At 45.9% G+C, this 19630-nt stretch overlaps 1 protein-coding gene across 3 annotated transcripts in view; it reads left to right on the top strand.

The window, feature by feature from the left end:
* Window positions 1-19630, top strand: part of LOC110004383 (fibroblast growth factor 12) — a 56166-nt gene that overhangs the window by 19785 nt on the left and 16751 nt on the right. The window contains exon 1 of one of the 3 annotated variants that reach the window (XM_020659914.2): window positions 10083-16384. The exons of the other annotated variants lie outside the window; for them this stretch is intronic. Within the exon in view, the coding sequence (XP_020515570.1) occupies window positions 16186-16384 (199 nt within the window). The 5' untranslated portion in view covers window positions 10083-16185. Of the gene's footprint in view, window positions 1-10082; window positions 16385-19630 lie in introns of those variants that run through there. 3 annotated transcript variants of the gene reach the window in all.

Here is a 19630-nt window from a genome sequence, read left to right as displayed (position 1 = left end):
TCCCTCCTCCTCTTCCTCCTCCTCCTCTTCTTCCTCCTCTTCCTCCTCCTCCTCCTCCTCCTCCTCTTCCTCCTCCTCCTCTTCCTCTCCTCTTCCTCCTCCTCGTCCTCCTCTTCGTCCTCCTCCTCCTCTCGTGTTGTGTCGCGTGTTAGCCTCGTGTATAAATATCTGTGTTAACGTCTGTGATCAGCTCACAGTGTCTCACACCTTCACCAGCTCACTCATATCTGTTTACACACACACACACACACACACACACACACACACACACACACACACACACACACACACACACACACACACACACACACACACTCACACATTCACACGCTGCTCTATAAAACTCGACACTGACGGCCTTCAGCCATCCACAAATATATAAACGTGAATTATCTTCAGTCTGATACAAATACTCTGCCTGACAACACAAACTACTGCTGAGCTTTGCTCTTTGACCACTAGAGGGCGGCAGTACTTTACAACAACATTAAAAACTCAAATGTTTAAAGTCCCTGATGAAGGAGAACTAAAACAGTTACTGAAATGATGAACTGAAGTTTGTTTTTAAAGTTCTTAGTAGTAATAAAAGGAGAGTTCAGGTTTCTCTAACTGTTTCTATTATTATTAAAGGAGCAGTATGTAACTCTGACCCCTATTGTTTAAAATGGGTACTGCTGTCTAAATTCCAAACATTGCAGAGAGCTGTCTCCACCCCCCCCCTAGAGTCAGTGCTCACTCAGGTCACCATGTGGTGGACTCTGAAGCTTCAGTGTTTATCCAGCTCTGCATGGGTCTGTAAACCTTTCTGTGTTCTAACCTCTCTCCATTTTTCAAAAGCATCTCCAATATTGATCCTAGTTTGAGCACGTTTCTGACGTTACAGTCTGTTTACCTGCAGACGTTACAGCCTGTTTACCTGCAGACGTTACAGACTGTTTACCTGCAGACGTTACAGCCTGTTTACCTGCAGACGTTACAGTCTGTTTACCTGCTGCAGACGTTACAGCCTGTTTACCTGCAGACATTACAGTCTGTTTAACCTCTGCAGACGTTACAGTCTGTTTACCTGCAGACGTTACAGACTGTTTACCTGCAGACGTTACAGTCTGTTTACCTGCTGCAGACGTTACAGTCTGTTTACCTGCAGACGTTACAGCCTGTTTACCTGCAGACGTTACAGCCTGTTTACCTGCAGACGTTACAGCCTGTTTACCTGCAGACGTTACAGACTGTTTACCTGCAGACGTTACAGTCTGTTTACCTGCTGCAGACGTTACAGCCTGTTTACCTGCAGACGTTACAGCCTGTTTACCTGCAGACGTTACAGACTGTTTACCTGCAGACGTTACAGTCTGTTTACCTGCTGCAGACGTTACAGTCTGTTTACCTGCAGACGTTACAGCCTGTTTACCTGCAGACGTTACAGTCTGTTTACCTGCAGACGTTACAGCCTGTTTACCTGCTGCAGACGTTACAGCCTGTTTACCTGCTGCAGACGTTACAGTCTGTTTACCCTCTGCAGACGTTACAGTCTGTTTACCTGCAGACGTTACAGCCTGTTTACCTGCAGACGTTACAGCCTGTTTACCTGCAGACGTTACAGTCTGTTTACCTGCAGACGTTACAGTCTGTTTACCCGCTGCAGACGTTACAGCCTGTTTACCTGCAGACGTTACAGTCTGTTTACCTGCTGCAGACGTTACAGCCTGTTTACCCGCTGCAGACGTTACAGTCTGTTTACCTGCAGACGTTACAGTCTGTTTACCTGCTGCAGACGTTACAGTCTGTTTACCTGCTGCAGACGTTACAGTCTGTTTACCCGCTGCAGACGTTACAGCCTGTTTACCTGCAGACGTTACAGTCTGTTTACCTGCTGCAGACGTTACAGTCTGTTTACCTGCTGCAGACGTTACAGCCTGTTTACCCGCTGCAGACGTTACAGTCTGTTTAACCTCTGCAGACGTTACAGCCTGTTTACCTGCAGACATTACAGTCTGTTTACCCGCTGCAGACGTTACAGCCTGTTTACCCGCTGCAGACGTTACAGTCTGTTTACCTGCAGACGTTACAGTCTGTTTACCTGCTGCAGACGTTACAGTCTGTTTACCTGCTGCAGATGTTACAGCCTGTTTACCTGCAGACGTTACAGTCTGTTTACCTGCAGACGTTACAGCCTGTTTACCTGCTGCAGACGTTACAGCCTGTTTAACCTCTGCAGACGTTACAGTCTGTTTACCCGCTGCAGACGTTACAGCCTGTTTACCTGCAGACGTTACAGTCTGTTTACCCTCTGCAGACGTTACAGCCTGTTTACCTGCAGATGTTACAGCCTCTTTACCTGCAGACGTTGCAGTCTGTTTACCCTCTGCAGATGTTACAGTCTGTTTACCTGCAGACGTTACAATCTGTTTACCCTCTGCAGATGTTACAGCCTGTTTACCTGCAGATGTTACAGCCTGTTTACCTGCAGACGTTACAGTCTGTTTACCCTCTGCAGATGTTACAGCCTGTTTACCTGCAGACGTTACAGCCTGTTTACCTGCAGACGTTACAGTCTGTTTACCCTCTGCAGATGTTACAGCCTGTTTACCTGCAGACGTTACAGTCTGTTTACCTGCAGACGTTACAGTCTGTTTACCCTCTGCAGATGTTACAGCCTGTTTACCTGCAGATGTTACAGCCTGTTTACCTGCAGATGTTACAGTCTGTTTACCTGCTGCAGACGTTACAGCCTGTTTACCTGCTGCAGACGTTACAGCCTGTTTACCTGCTGCAGGCGTTACAGCCTGTTTACCTGCTGCAGACGTTACAGCCTGTTTACCCTCTGCAGACGTTACAGTCTGTTTACCTGCAGACGTTACAGCCTGTTTACCCTCTGCAGATGTTACAGCCTGTTTACCTGCAGACGTTACAGCCTGTTTACCTGCAGACGTTACAGTCTGTTTACCCTCTGCAGATGTTACAGCCTGTTTACCTGCAGACGTTACAGTCTGTTTACCTGCAGACGTTACAGTCTGTTTACCCTCTGCAGATGTTACAGCCTGTTTACCTGCAGATGTTACAGCCTGTTTACCTGCAGACGTTACAGTCTGTTTACCTGCAGACGTTACAGTCTGTTTACCCTCTGCAGATGTTACAGCCTGTTTACCTGCAGATGTTACAGCCTGTTTACCTGCAGACGTTACAATCTGTTTACCCTCTGCAGACGTTACAGTCTGTTTACCTGCTGCAGACGTTACAGCCTGTTTACCTGCTGCAGACGTTACAGCCTGTTTACCCTCTGCAGACGTTACAGCCTGTTTACCCTCTGCAGACGTTACAGCCTGTTTACCCTCTGCAGACGTTACAGTCTGTTTACCCGCTGCAGACGTTACAGCCTGTTTACCTGCTGCAGACGTTACAGCCTGTTTACCCGCTGCAGACGTTACAGTCTGTTTACCTGCAGACGTTACAGTCTGTTTACCTGCTGCAGACGTTACAGTCTGTTTACCTGCTGCAGACGTTACAGTCTGTTTACCCGCTGCAGACGTTACAGCCTGTTTACCTGCAGACGTTACAGTCTGTTTACCTGCTGCAGACGTTACAGTCTGTTTACCTGCTGCAGACGTTACAGCCTGTTTACCCGCTGCAGACGTTACAGTCTGTTTAACCTCTGCAGACGTTACAGCCTGTTTACCTGCAGACATTACAGTCTGTTTACCCGCTGCAGACGTTACAGCCTGTTTACCCGCTGCAGACGTTACAGTCTGTTTACCTGCTGCAGATGTTACAGCCTGTTTACCTGCTGCAGACGTTACAGTCTGTTTACCTGCTGCAGATGTTACAGCTTGTTTACCCGCTGCAGACGTTACAGTCTGTTTACCTGCAGACGTTACAGCCTGTTTACCTGCTGCAGACGTTACAGCCTGTTTAACCTCTGCAGACGTTACAGTCTGTTTACCCGCTGCAGACGTTACAGCCTGTTTACCTGCAGACGTTACAGTCTGTTTACCCTCTGCAGACGTTACAGCCTGTTTACCTGCAGATGTTACAGCCTCTTTACCTGCAGACGTTGCAGTCTGTTTACCCTCTGCAGATGTTACAGTCTGTTTACCTGCAGACGTTACAGTCTGTTTACCCTCTGCAGATGTTACAGCCTGTTTACCTGCAGATGTTACAGCCTGTTTACCTGCAGACGTTACAGTCTGTTTACCCTCTGCAGATGTTACAGCCTGTTTACCTGCAGACGTTACAGCCTGTTTACCTGCAGACGTTACAGTCTGTTTACCCTCTGCAGATGTTACAGCCTGTTTACCTGCAGACGTTACAGTCTGTTTACCTGCAGACGTTACAGTCTGTTTACCCTCTGCAGATGTTACAGCCTGTTTACCTGCAGATGTTACAGCCTGTTTACCTGCAGATGTTACAGTCTGTTTACCTGCTGCAGACGTTACAGCCTGTTTACCTGCTGCAGACGTTACAGCCTGTTTACCTGCTGCAGGCGTTACAGCCTGTTTACCTGCTGCAGACGTTACAGCCTGTTTACCCTCTGCAGACGTTACAGTCTGTTTACCTGCAGACGTTACAGCCTGTTTACCCTCTGCAGATGTTACAGCCTGTTTACCTGCAGACGTTACAGCCTGTTTACCTGCAGACGTTACAGTCTGTTTACCCTCTGCAGATGTTACAGCCTGTTTACCTGCAGACGTTACAGTCTGTTTACCTGCAGACGTTACAGTCTGTTTACCCTCTGCAGATGTTACAGCCTGTTTACCTGCAGATGTTACAGCCTGTTTACCTGCAGACGTTACAGTCTGTTTACCTGCAGACGTTACAGTCTGTTTACCCTCTGCAGATGTTACAGCCTGTTTACCTGCAGATGTTACAGCCTGTTTACCTGCAGACGTTACAATCTGTTTACCCTCTGCAGACGTTACAGTCTGTTTACCTGCTGCAGACGTTACAGCCTGTTTACCTGCTGCAGACGTTACAGCCTGTTTACCCTCTGCAGACGTTACAGCCTGTTTACCCTCTGCAGACGTTACAGCCTGTTTACCCTCTGCAGACGTTACAGTCTGTTTACCCGCTGCAGACGTTACAGCCTGTTTACCTGCTGCAGACGTTACAGCCTGTTTACCCTCTGCAGACGTTACAGTCTGTTTACCTGCAGACGTTACAGCCTGTTTACCCTCTGCAGATGTTACAGCCTGTTTACCTGCAGACGTTACAGCCTGTTTACCTGCAGACGTTACAGCCTGTTTACCTGCAGACGTTACAGTCTGTTTACCCTCTGCAGATGTTACAGCCTGTTTACCTGCAGACGTTACAGTCTGTTTACCTGCAGACGTTACAGTCTGTTTACCCTCTGCAGATGTTACAGCCTGTTTACCTGCAGATGTTACAGCCTGTTTACCTGCAGACGTTACAGTCTGTTTACCTGCAGACGTTACAGTCTGTTTACCCTCTGCAGATGTTACAGCCTGTTTACCTGCAGATGTTACAGCCTGTTTACCTGCAGACGTTACAATCTGTTTACCCTCTGCAGACGTTACAGTCTGTTTACCTGCTGCAGACGTTACAGCCTGTTTACCTGCTGCAGACGTTACAGCCTGTTTACCCTCTGCAGACGTTACAGCCTGTTTACCTGCTGTAGGATGAAGATATCTACTGGAGAACTTTTCTTTGACCCGTGACTCATTTAAATCCTCGGTTCTGAAGAACATTGTTCACAATGTTTTGGCTTTGAGGGTTGAATCATGAAAACCTCTGCAGGTTCTTTGTCGCCCTCTCTCGCTCTCTCGCTCTCTCTCTCTCTCTCTCTCTCTCTCTCTCTCTCTCTGTTGTGTCAGCAGAAAGAAACACACTCAGAGGAAAACATTTATAGCTTCTTAAGCTGCGAGAGAAACAGACTGAAATAAACTCCTGCAGAGTTAGATTGAGTCTGACCTTGATGGAGAAGAAGTCTCTCTGTGATATTTACAGGATGGAGTATTTCTGTCCCAGCAGCTGTATGTTTCCTCCTCTCTGTCAGCGGCTCGCAGGTCTTACATCAGAGTGACGTGTAAAACATGGAGATCTCTGCTCACGAGTTCAGACGCTGATGCAGGAGAAGCTCCTGTCAGACTGGGATTTAAACCAGGAACCTGACCACTGCACCACCGTGCCGCCTTTATTTATGACAGCAAAAATTAACAGGTCATTAAATTGAAAACAAAGATGATGTCATAGGTCTGAATATTTAAACAAAGGAAAAGGAGCTAACTGTCAGTGTCCCAAACTCAAGTTCACAGGAATCCACACGAGGGGTTCAGGGACACAAGGCAGGTGTTGACATGTGAGGAACTGATGAGGACACAGGTGTGACGATACAGTGGTGAAACTGAAGGCAGGGAGGAAGTAACACAGGACATAAAACACAGGGGCAAGTACTTCAAAATAAAACAGGAAACACTGAAAACTAAGTCAAGAATATGAACAGAAAACTAGGAATTAAAGTAAATTTCCCTCAGGGATTAATAAAGGATATCAAAAAATAAAGCAACACGAGGGCAGAATGAGAAATTATCACTTTGTGGAAAAGACAAAGAATCTGAAAGTGACGTTTAAAAAAATAAATTAATTAATTAAACTATATTTAAACGATGATTCATGTCCATCAGAAACATTTAAATAATTCCTCCCTCTCTGGTCCGGAGGAGGCAGTCAGTGCTCTCTGGCTCTCTGGCGCTCTCTGGTGGCCACTTCTATTAGTGTTTCTCTGCTTGTAGTCTTTCAGCTTCACAGTGAGAGCAGCTCATTCCTCCTCCTGTAGACTCTGTTCACTTCCATCTGCACGTTTCTAACTGACTTCTATATGCGAGCATCATGTTGTTGATGTCGTGTCTCGTCCTTCTCCAGTCTGTGTTTCCCTCTTACATCGTCCTCCTGACACAGATTCATCGTCTTCATGATGGATTACATCATCATCAGTTCAGCGCATTAACACAGATCAGGTCCATCACATTTAGACTCCGGTGTCTCTCTGTCGGACTCTTAAAGGGTTAAATTTATGCAGTAATGACTTTTATCTTTCTGCCTACATTACCCATGATGCACCTCTTCATGTGACAGTCGCTGCTGTGTGGATGCAGATCAGAGCGAGCGCATGATGATCAGACTCATCCTGAATGTTTCATCTGCAGAACATCAAACATTTATCTGCATGTGTGTGTGTGTGTGTGTGTGTGTGTGTGTGTGTGTGTGTGTGTGTGTGTGTGTGTGTGTGTGTGTGTGTGTGTGTGTGTGTGTGTGTGTGTGTGTGTGTGTGTGTGTGTGTGTGTGTGTGTGTGTGTGTTTGGGATGAAATGCAGCAGGGGATCATCAGACTCCGAGATGTTTGAGCTGCAGTTCTCCCTCTCGTCCAGCAGGTGGCGGTGTGGTTCCAGTCTTCTGTTAGTGTGATGTCATGAGAGGCTGCAGCTGATTGGTCCATCACTGAACTGAACTCAAATCAAGCTGCACATGAGGATGTGTTTGAAGGGAGACAGTGAAAGAATAATCCAATATCATGATAATAATAATTATATAAACATCGACTCTGTTGGTAAATAAAATCAGATTCAGACAGAATTCATTAAATCTGAAGGTTTAAACGACAAAACGAGAAACTCCAGAATATTAAACACAGGTGACAGAATGAGTCATTTTACCTTCACCAGGTGTCTCCAGTTAAAGGACCAATCACACGTCACATGTAGTGACTAAGATGATAAAATTATTTCACTGTCGGAGCTCGACCGATAAATCAGCCAGACCGTAATCGGCCGATATCAGCACATCCAGTGACTGTTATATCGGCTAATTCATCACAGATATTACTCGATATGTTCACCAGTCAAACATCATTTCATTTGAGTTTCATTGTTTTACACTTGCAGTTCTCTGTCACCAGCAGAGGGCGCTGTATGGATTACAACAAACATCATCCCTCTGCAGAGTGTCGAGCGCTGATGCTCAGTTACAGCTTCCTGTCAGCGTTAAAAGTTTGGATTATTGAAGATAAAAGAAGTCGTCTTTTAACCACAACTTCATACGACCTACAGGAGCGTTCACTGAATCTGTGCTCCTGAGGAAAATGTGTTACTGTCCCTTTAAGGACGCGGCTGGAGGGATTATTTCTTATCAACGCGTGTGCGTTATGAGTCATGTCGTTGATGCGTGTTTGGCGTGTAACAAAAGACGTTGAAATAATCCAGATTTGTTCAGCGTGTGAGGCCGAGGACACGCAGCCAGCGTCTTCGTTTGATTCAACATCAAGCTGCCGCCCACGCCGCCGCCACCGCAGCTTAATACTCAGCTGCACGGTGTGTGTGTGTGTGTGTGTGTGTGTGTGTGTGTGTGTGTGTGTGTGTGTGTGTGTGTGTGTGTGTGTGTGTGTGTGTGTCGAGGTGAAGAAGTCTCTTTTCTTGTCACGGTCATGTGAATATTTTATTAGAATGTTTACATTCAAATATCTCAATTAAATAAAAATAGACACTGGTCATTTTTTAGCACCAACTATCCGCCCTCAGTCCAGGGTGTAACCCCGCCTCTCGTCCAATGACAGCTGAGATCAGCTCCAACCCCCTCACGACCCCTCGCGTAAAAAGGTTCTGCTCGATCATCCTGTCTCTCCTCAGTGATTTCATGAACTCTAAATCTGTCTTTTCATTTATGGACTTTGTTGTTTTTTTTTATCTCTGCTCTGAAAGACGTCTTAAATAAAATGTATTATTTTAGTTATTATTAAAAGGCTCTCTCTCTGTTTCACTCTTAGAATAACAACCAGAGCCTGTCAGGGACAATAACAGCAGCTTTGAGTCGACTCTTTTAGACCATGAAGCGAAGATAAATTTAGGGCCGTGGTTTAAAAATATAACGACGTCTGATGATGAAGATGTTCATCTCGTTGGATGTTTTGAGGATTGTTTGAACGACTGTTCGTCTCAGAATCTGTTTGAGCGCTTCACATCGACGCTGAGCGGTCCTCTGTGAACTCTGAGAGTCACTTTATATCGAGGACGGCGTTGTGATGGTTTCATGGTCGTCGACGCGTCCTGCTGACTTTCTGCTGCCCCCTGATGAAGCACTTTGTCTATTGATCTGGAAACATACCTGAACTGTAACCACACACACACACACACACACACACACACACACACACACACACACACACACACTTTCACGCTGGGTGATAATGAGCTGTGTGATCGATTGTGATGCTGCCATTGTGGATTTCCTGTCCTTCAGTCCTCCCTGGTAGTGTGTGTGTGTGTGTGTGTGTGTGTGTGTGTGTGTGTGTGTGTGTGTGTGTGTGTGTGTGTGTGTGTGTGTGTGTGTGTGTGTGTGTGTGTGTGTGTGTGTGTGTGTGTGTGTGTGTGTGTTAAATGAAGTTGTTCAGAATATAGAAGTTTGAGAACTTCTTTTTGGTGCTTCTTCCATCTTCAACATCTTCTCTGAAACAAACAGAGATAAGACAGCCAATCAGAAACATGAAATGATGAAATGATCTCTGGCGTCCACACAGAGTGTAAAGTTAAGAGCAGTTCTGACCTGTAGCTCAGATATTACTGTGACAGGGTCCTGCTTCCTGATTGGTTGTATTTATTCCGTCATATTCCCAAATCGTCCATTTAGACTATCCTCCTCCAGTCATCTCATAACAACTCTTATCTTTATTGTTATCACTAAAAGATGAGGTCAGAGTCAAACAAACACGGGAGAGACCCAAAAGAATAAAAAGTCAACATTGAGTCACTTGGTGGGCTAGATGCTGAAGTTACGTCAGCTTCATTATGTAACAAAGGCATCATGTTTATTTCAACAGCGCCGAGCTCTTTCCCAGAACTGAACATCAAACCTGTCCGACTTTCTGCGTCTCAACACCAGAGTCAAAGTCTGAGAAGAAATGGATAGAGACGTTAACGCATGATACAAAAATATGAAGCAGCTCAAAATGTTTCATAATCATCAAACTTCTGATGTAATATTGTTCTATTTTAACTCTGACCCCTAGTGGTTAAAATGGGTACTGCAGTCTAAATTCTAAACATCATAGAGCGCTGTCTCTCCCCCCCCCCCCTCCTCTCTAGAGTGGATGTTCACTCAGGTCACCATGTGGTGGACTCTGAAGCTTCAGTGTTTATCCAGCTCTGCATGGGTCTGTAAACCTTTCTGTGTTCTAACCTCTCTCCATTTTTCAAAAGCATCTCCAATATTGATCCTAGTTTGAGCACGTTTCTGCTCGTGGAGCTTATTAGAAACATGCAGAGGCTTTTTAGGTCGGGTACAATCACTTCTATCTGAACCACTTCTCTTGACCGCTTCCATCGCTGCAACACCTGTTGACCTGATAACTGCTCTCATATCTGACAAACAGAGGGGCGTCCAAAACGGGCGTGTGTCTTAGAATGAGGACTGAAGATGAAGATGCTCGTCCTCCTCTCTGTCTCTGCTCTCGGTCCCGGTACGAGGACGCAAATACTCGACAGTAATTAAAGACGCTGACCTGGTTTTTCTGTTTGGAGAGAAGGCCTACATTCAGCATGGCGGTGCGTTCACTGACACGCCACACGCTCTGACATGGAAACAGACACAGGCGCTGGTTGGTGATGTTTCAGAGGTAATCCTGCTCGCTTTTCTGTCAGGCGGGACCCGTTGAAAAGCTGCCGGACTCGTCACGTCCGCCTCAGGCCCGGAGACCAACCGATTGGACGTGGAGGATTAATTTTTTAAGAGCATCAAAGTGTTCACACGTCACACTCAAACACTCACTCTAATTACAATGTTGTCGAGCTCGGCGCACGCTTTAAGATGGTTTGGATCAAAACGTGAGACGGTGATCCGATAAAACCTTCAGGACGCTCAGCATGTGTGTGCAGTCACATTATGATTATCATTATTACAACTCCTGACACAGAATCCTTCCCCAAAACTCACCCAAACATGCATTTAAAAAAATACATGTTTTTACAGCTTGATACTTAAAAGTGCAGACTGTCTAACGTGCAAACAAACATTTATTAGCAACGTTTCGGTTCTAGACCTTCATCAGGCAACAAGTTTGTCAAAATGGACGGGACATCTTAAATAGGAAGTGGCCACAAGCCTGTAACCAATCATCATTAAGATGTCAGCTCTGGATTAACAAAACAAATAAACACCAGCTTCTTGAGAGCACATATACACTGAACTTTTTTTTAATATGTTCAACACACATGAATCACAAAAAAAAACATTTAGGACCATTTCATCATTAAAGTCTTTATCTGTGATTTTTCACACTTAAATGTAGAAATCAAGTATATCCTCTGAAAATAACTCTGTGAGTCATGACTGTCTACAATGGGTGTAACACCCGAGTCCCACTGTCTGTGATGTTTTCAGAGTTTTCAGAGTCCTATCTTCACTTTGTTTACATCGCCAGGACGGCCGGCTGACTCCTCCCCTCGTGTATAAAAGTAGTTTAATTGAGGGACTAGAGAAAAGAAGAATAACATACTGTACTCACTGCTTAACTGTGTTTCTAGATCACGCTCATTTCAGGTAAATTTACATGCAGTGTGAAGATACCAGCATAATAAAGATCGCTAGCATTAGCATGCTAACACAACAATGCAGCGCAAGTTGTTTTGGTTTCATGCTGGTGCTCAAGGGCGACATCTGCTGGATCAAAACATCTAATATTAAGCCTTTAGATCAAACATCAGGGGTGACTGGTGACAATGCCAGCGCCATTTTCACCTTTTTATCAGACGTTATTCTCCATTAGGAGTACCTATTTTATTCCTCGTCCTCTCCTGGTTTCTTCATTTCGGAATGACGATAACAGACTACCGCCCCCTGCTGGCATGGAGAGTTATTTCCTCTCACTGCAGAGCGTATGAGGTGGTTGGCCGTCAGCTGAAGTCTTTGCGGTGTGTTCAAGTGCAACTTTTTGGCCGAGACAAACGGCGTCGCTGGTTCTATTCCGTCTGCTCGGGGTGTCAGGGCCTTAAGAAGTGAAGTAAAGCGACATGGATCTGAGCTGCACAGCTGACTGTGAGAACTCCTCTCAGCTGTTTGCTACTTGCGGGTTAAAAGACGATGTGATGAAGTCGAGTGTCGAGTCTAATTAACAGAGAAGAGCTCGTTATATAATCCAATCATCAGCTGAAGAGAGGATGAGTCACTGACAACAAACATGGAGTCTTCTTCTTCTTGTTCTTCTTTAGGACTCTGAGCGGTCCGGATGGAGAGAAACTGAAGTGTGAGACAGTGTGCAGGAGTTTGTCTGAAGTCTTTGATGTAATAAATCCTCTCCTGCACACCTCTCTGACATCCTGTCCTAACGGCACGCGACGCGAGCGTCAGCGTCAAAGTCAGCCTGATTCTGCTGTTTCCTAGGGGAGTGTCCTAACTGCACGCCGTTTTTACCCCGACGCCCACTTTCTATTCTCCTCTCTGTGGGAGCTCTGACACTCTCTCTCCTCACTAACAGAGCTCGTTAGCTTGTTGTACAAAGTGGAGATAACGGAGCATTAATAATATCTACATCTGTAAATGTTGACCTTTGACCTGCGTCAACACCGGAGAAAAACGTTATTCATCTCGCAGCGAGCCGTTTATCGACGAGCCTCTGAGTGTTGTGATACGAGTAAATTGCTCGACAAAGCACCACACTTCAGTTTGTCCACCTTCAAAATAAAAGCCCCACATGTTATTGTGTTTACAAACTGAAACTCACAGAGCAGAGAAGTAAATATTTAACGGATGCAGTGTGGACAGCGAGCTGTGATAGAGCGTGCTCGGTGCGACGCGATATCTTACGCCCGTGTTCTGTTTGGACACGGTGTAATGAATCGGATGTATTTTTTAAAAGTTGAAATAACAGATATTTTAACGTTTTTAAAACAGAATCGAAGAGTATCTAAAGTCTTGGCGACCTCACTTTTTGCGCTGTGAGTAACCGGATCATTCTGTAGAGCTAATCTAAATCTCTGAATCTGAAGATAATCAGCAGATCAATGATGGAACCTTTTGAACTCTCTAGTGTCATTCGACAGCGTGAATAAAGTCAAAACAAACGTCCCCTGTGTTAGCAAACGGTGAGCTGTCACTCCGCCTGACCGCAGACCTGAGAGCAGTTTTGCGTGCAGCTCCCTGCTCTCTTCACTTTCTTCGCTCAGAGATGTGAGGCGGCGAGTGAATCATGATGTGAAACATCAGCAGCATCATGAGCGCGCGCTGCAGAGTGTCAGAGAGTGTTGATACCTGCAGGCTCAGAGCTGATCTGATGGTTTCTCATGTTCACCAGGATCCTCTACTGCGATGCATTCAAATGCCTTTATGTAACAGAGAGAGTAGCAGAGTGTCCTGACTGAGAGATGAAAGTGTAAAAAATGTGTTTTAAAATGATCTTTACGTGGACCCGGTTTCTATTACATCATGTCTTGATTTCAAAACTACAAATCATCTGCTTTGTTTTACGTTTTCACAAATAGATCTGACCGAGATCCATGCATCTAAAAATGTTTATTTTGAGATTTGACGCAGTAATGCACCATGAAAGACAGACTTTTGAGTTTGCGTCTTCCCTGTTTCACTGTTTGATTTTGTAGATACAGATGCAGCAGTGCACCCTTCTCTGAGTTGTTACGTCCTGTCAACATGTCTTTTCAGAATAAAACCCCCGGAAAAACAGCCATAATCGAGCAGAAACCTACAGGGCTGAAAAATAAAGCCAATGCAGAAATGTCAAAACCTGCAGTTCCTCCAGTGTCCACTAGAGTCTGTCTCCTGCAGTGAGTCAGTCCTCATAGAGCTCCATGTTAAAATAAACATGTTTACATCCTGGTACAAAAACAGTTTGGGTCTCTAGAGTTCATTTCTCTCTTCATGAAAACTGTTTAAATTATATTAAGGTTTAAAGGGGGTTTTGAATTAGGGGGCGTGGCCTTTTTGAGTGACAGGTTTGAGCTGCTAGCTGTCTGCTCGGTGGCACACCATCAGTGTGTATCAGTGTGTATGAGTGTGTGTGTCTATGTGTGTGCATTAGTGTGTCAGTGTGTGTGTGTATGAGTGTGTGTCACTTTAGTACAGTGTGTGTCAGTGTGTGTGTGTCTATGAGTGTGTGTCACTGTAGTACAGTGTGTATGAGTGTGTGTGTGTATGAGTGTGTGTGTGTGTGTGAGTGTGTGTATGAGTGTGTGTGTGTGTGTATGAGTGTGTGTGCATTAGTGTGTGTCACTGTAGTACAGTGTGTATGAGTGTGTGTGTGTATGAGTGTGTGTGTGTATGAGTGTGTGTGTGTGTGTGTGAGTGTGTGTATGAGTGTGTGTGCATTAGTGTGTGTCACTGTAGTACAGTGTGTATGAGTGTGTATGAGTGTGTGTGTCTATGTGTGTGCATTAGTGTGTCAGTGTGTGTGTGTATGAGTGTGTGTCACTTTAGTACAGTGTGTGTCTATGTGTGTGTGTGTGTGTGTGTGTGTGTGTGTGTGTGTATGAGTGTGTGTCACTGTAGTACAGTGTGTATGAGTGTGTGTGTGTATGAGTGTGTGTGTGTGTGAGTGTGTGTATGAGTGTGTGTGCATTAGTGTGTGTCACTGTAGTACAGTGTGTATGAGTGTGTGTGTGTGTGTATGAGTGTGTGTGTGTGTGTGTGTGTGTGTGTGTGTGTGTGTGTGTGTGTGTGTGTGTGTGAGTGTGTGTGTGTATGTGTTGTGTGTGTGTGTGTGTGTGTGTGTGTGTGTGTGTGTGTGTGTGTGTATGTGTGTGTGTGTGTGTGTGTGTGTGTGTGTGTGTGTGTGTGTGTGAGTGTGTGTGTGTATGTGTTATGTGTGTGTGTGTGTGAGTGTGTTGAAGTGGAGGTAGAGTGGTCTGATGTGGGAGCTACATGAAACATCAGGCAGAATATTTTTAGGAGCTTCTTCTTCACCTCCGTCGCCGTCTCTCCATCACTCTCTCTCCTCTGTCTGACTGCTGCTCGCTCGCCCGCTGACGGCTGCTCTCTTTTCTCTCTCAGCGCGCTCTCTCTCTCTCGTCACATTCAGCGGCTCTCAGCCTGTGAGGAGGAGGAGGAGGAAGCATCGGAGTAAAACAGAGCAGAACAGAGTCCCCGTGTAATCTGCTCTCTCTCTCTCTCTCTCTCTCTCTCTCTGGGATTATTTTCAACTTCTTCGGTTCGTCGTCAGCGTTTGCTTTCTCTCGACTCTTTCAGGGTTTTGTGTTCGCTGCGTTTGTCTGAAAGTTGTCGACGAGCTGATGTTGCTGATGTTGAAGATGGTCGATGCAGACCAAACATCCTGAGTGCTGAGAAGAAGAAGCTGCAGCAGCGCTCGCTCTTTGATTCTGACGCTCTCCGCTCATGTTTGTGCGTTCATGGAGGAAACCCTGCAGCTCCTGCAGACATGTGGAGCATCGCAAATGGAAGCTGATCTTTACGCAGCACGCTACATTCCTCGCTCCTCGCCATCGTCTTTAGGACAGGATGAAGATTTTTAACTTCAACATCCTGAAACGTGTTTTGATTTTTCATCATTCTGAGAAGAACAAGGACTGCTGAAGTGGACGTTTGTTTTTTTTTTTCTTCATGACTGTAGTGGCTTAAACTTTGGACCTTGTCTCGACCGTTTGATCGTCATGGCAACAGCAAAAAGTTCAAATGCACAAATTGTTCTAAATATAAAGTTCTGGATATGATCTCGTCATCTTTACTGAATTTATAAGCTGAAAAAAAGCGTCTGGTCAAGCACACAAAGTTGTTCTTTTTCATGGCTGAAGTTTTGTTGCCCCCTCTGGTGTAAGTGAGAACTACAGGATGGGAACTTTAATCGTAAATACATTTTGTATTGACGTAAAAAATGTCCCCAGCTGCGTCTCATCATCTGAACTCGTTTGAAACCGTCTGGAGAAAATGTTTTCTATGAAGAGTCTTCTGCCATTTTCTCACATTTTGAAGCAGATTCTTCAGGTGTCTCTTGAAAAGTCGGACATGTCAGTTTCAGGAACTTGCTGATTTTAAAGGTGGATGTAAAATGTTTTGAGTCAGTTTTGAATCATGGAGCGAATATAAGCTTCACAACAAAAAGACTTTCCAGACTGTGGATTCTATCCTTCAGACATGTCTCCTCATTTGGACCAATAAAGGACTGAGACACAGCAGGAGCAGATATTTTCACCCTGGTGGCTCCGCCCACCTCTCAGGGAGATGGCGGCGGCCATCGCCAGCTCCCTGATCCGACAGAAGCGTCAGGCCCGAGAGTCCAACAGTGAAAAGGTCACCACCAACAAGAGACGCACGAGTCCGACTAAAGACCCGCGCTCGCTGTGTGAGAGACACATCTTCAGCGTCTTCAGCAAAGTCCGCTTCTGCAGCGGGAAGAAGAAACCTGTACGAAGGAAACCAGGTGAGTTCACAGAGTCATGCTGCTGTAACGTCTGCAGCAGGTAAACAGGCTGTAACGTCTGCAGCGGGTAAACAGACTGTAACGTCTGCAGCGGGTAAACAGGCTGTAACGTCTGCAGCGGGTAAACAGGCTGTAACGTCTGCAGCGGGTAAACAGACTGTAACGTCTGCAGCGGGTAAACAGACTGTAACGTCTGCAGCAGGTTAAACAGACTGTAACGTCTGCAGGTAAACAGACTGTAACATCTGCAGCAGGTAAACAGACTGTAACGTCTGCAGCGGGTAAACAGGCTGTAACGTCTGCAGCGGGTAAACAGACTGTAACGTCTGCAGCGGGTAAACAGGCTGTAACGTCTGCAGCGGGTAAACAGACTGTAACGTCTGCAGCGGGTAAACAGACTGTAACTCCTGCAGCGGGTAAACAGGCTGTAACGTCTGCAGCGGGTAAACAGACTGTAACGTCTGCAGCGGGTAAACAGGCTGTAACGTCTGCAACATCTGCAGCAGGTAAACAGGCTGTAACGTCTGCAGGTAAACAGACTGTAACGCCTGCAGCGGGTAAACAGACTGTAACGTCTGCAGCGGGTAAACAGACTGTAACGTCTGCAGCGGGTAAACAGGCTGTAACGTCTGCAGCGGGTAAACAGGCTGTAACGTCTGCAGCGGGTAAACAGACTGTAACGTCTGCAGGTAAACAGACTGTAACGTCTGCAGCGGGTAAACAGACTGTAACGTCTGCAGAGGTTAAACAGACTGTAACGTCTGCAGCGGGTAAACAGACTGTAACGTCTGCAGCGGGTAAACAGACTGTAACTCCTGCAGCGGGTAAACAGGCTGTAACGTCTGCAGCGGGTAAACAGACTGTAACGTCTGCAGCGGGTAAACAGGCTGTAACGTCTGCAACATCTGCAGCGGGTAAACAGGCTGTAACGTCTGCAGGTAAACAGACTGTAACGCCTGCAGCGGGTAAACAGACTAACGTCTGCAGCGGGTAAACAGACTGTAACGTCTGCAGCACGTAAACAGATTGTAACGTCTGCAGCAGGTAAACAGACTGTAACTCCTGCAGGTAAACAGACTGTAACGTCTGCAGCAGGTAAACAGACTGTAACGTCTGCAGATAAACAGACTGTAACGCCTGCAGCAGGTAAACAGACTGTAACATCTGCAGCGGGTAAACAGACTGTAATGTCTGCAGCGGGTTAACAGATTGTAACGTCTGCAGCGGGTAAACAGACTGTAACGTCTGCAGGTAAACAGACTGTAACGTCTGCAGCAGGTAAACAGACTGTAACGTCTGCAGCAGGTAAACAGGCTGTAACTTCTGCAGAAGGTAAACAGGCTGTAGCGTCTGCAGCAGGTAAACAGACAGTAACGTCTGCAGCAGGTAAACAGGCTGTAACGTCTGCAGCGGGTAAACAGACTGTAATGTCTGCAGCGGGTAAACAGACTGTAACGTTTGCAGCAGGTAAACAGACTGCAACGTTTGCAGGTAAACAGACTGTAATGTCTGCAGCAGGTAAACAGACTGTAACGTTTGCAGCAGGTAAACAGACTGTAATGTCTGCAGCAGGTAAACAGACTGTGACGTCTGCAGCAGGTAAACACAGCTGAGATGCGTAGGGACTTGGTTTTGGAACCGGAGGGTCGCTGTTGCGGCTCATAGACTTTGGTCTGGTAGCTCTCTCCACTAGTACACCTCCACCGGTCCTGTGTGTGTGTAATCGGGCCTCTTGTGTGTGAGCAGCACGTCTCTCAATAACTGAGTGTAAGATCAGAAGACAAACCCTGAAGGTGACGGACTCATCAGTCTTTTAGAATCGAGCAGTGAACTTGATGCTGGACAGAAAAACGATGCCTGATTCTGTGTCTGACTTTCATTGTGCAACGTGTCTGTATTCAAATATTCCTCCCTGATATCTGAAACATCATGAGGGGAACATTTTTATGTGTCCGAGACTTCAGCTCAGTACATGAACCTGCAGCTCTACAGATCTGTACTAACTGGTTAACATGCACGGTATGTAGTTCACTCTGAGCTGTGAGTGCAGCTTCCTCAGTATGATCGGCTGAAATGCAGCCAGCAGTTGTCTAAAACATTACATAATTTTCATCAGAGATCTTAAATATTTAATGCAGGTAAAAAAAGAAAGAGGCAGAGAGTTTCAGGCTTCTCCTGTGATGAACTCAGAGCAGCGTTTCCCACTGGAGACTCCTCACTGATAAAATAAGAGAAAAGCGTCTCGCGGGATGAGAAGTCAAAGTGGACCTGAGCTCCTCCTGAGGAGACGTTTGGACTCCTCGGAGAGATCAGGAGGAGACGCGGCGAGATGGACCGGCCGGATGGGCTCTCTGCTTTTACACATTTATGAGCTGCGTCTTTGGTTAGCTGCCTCCCCACTGCCGCAAAGCGCTTCATGTTTTCTTGGCAGCACAACAAACAGCTTGTTAAAGGAAGTATTACACGGAGCTTGTGCCCGATCAGCTCCTCACAGTTTACATCCACAGACTTCTTTAACTTCTCTCAGAGTTTGTGAGAGTTTGTACAGACGTCTCCGCTAGCTGCTGAGTCACTTCAACCTCAGCACTTTGTCTCTTTGATGTCTTACATCAGTGACGCTGTTTGCTGCATACTCGGTGCAGGAGAGTGTGCTTATCTGGAGATCTTCCTCTGAATCCTTTGATTCGGAAATGAAGATAAAAACACAAAATCCACAGAAAGACATCCAGCCTTCTAATGTAGGGCGTCATGTGAAGAACCATAAGCATCTGAGAGGATGAGAATTGATATCAGGTTTGTAGTGAAGCTTGAGTCATGACAATATCTTTATTATTCGATCCCGAGCTCACGCCTCCTGCTCATCATGAGTTCTGGATGAAACACGAGGCCCTACGTTGTCATCACCTCCGTCTTCGTTCGGCGGCATGTGATGAGGCGAGATGTGTTTTCAGACTCGCAGCTCACTCCTCACACCTCCTGACACTCTGATAAATATAACTTTATAAGACATCGGTTTGTCACCGTGAGAGGAAGAACTGATGAACCTAAAACACGCTGATGGTTACTTTTCCCCGGAAATTAAACATCAAAAACAAACCAGGTGAATGTTTCTGATCCGTCTCTGAGTAAATGTTAGCTGCACTCCTTCTTAACGAGGACTGTTGTACCCCTAAAGATGGAGTCAGCAGCTTCTTCCTTCAAAATAAAATACAGACTTCTCCTAAAGTGAAGCTGCTCCATTGTCCC

Source organism: Labrus bergylta, chromosome 11, assembly GCF_963930695.1.
Source record: "Labrus bergylta chromosome 11, fLabBer1.1, whole genome shotgun sequence".
Lineage (NCBI taxonomy): Eukaryota > Metazoa > Chordata > Actinopteri > Labriformes > Labridae > Labrus > Labrus bergylta.
This window is presented reverse-complemented; position numbering and strand designations above follow the sequence as displayed.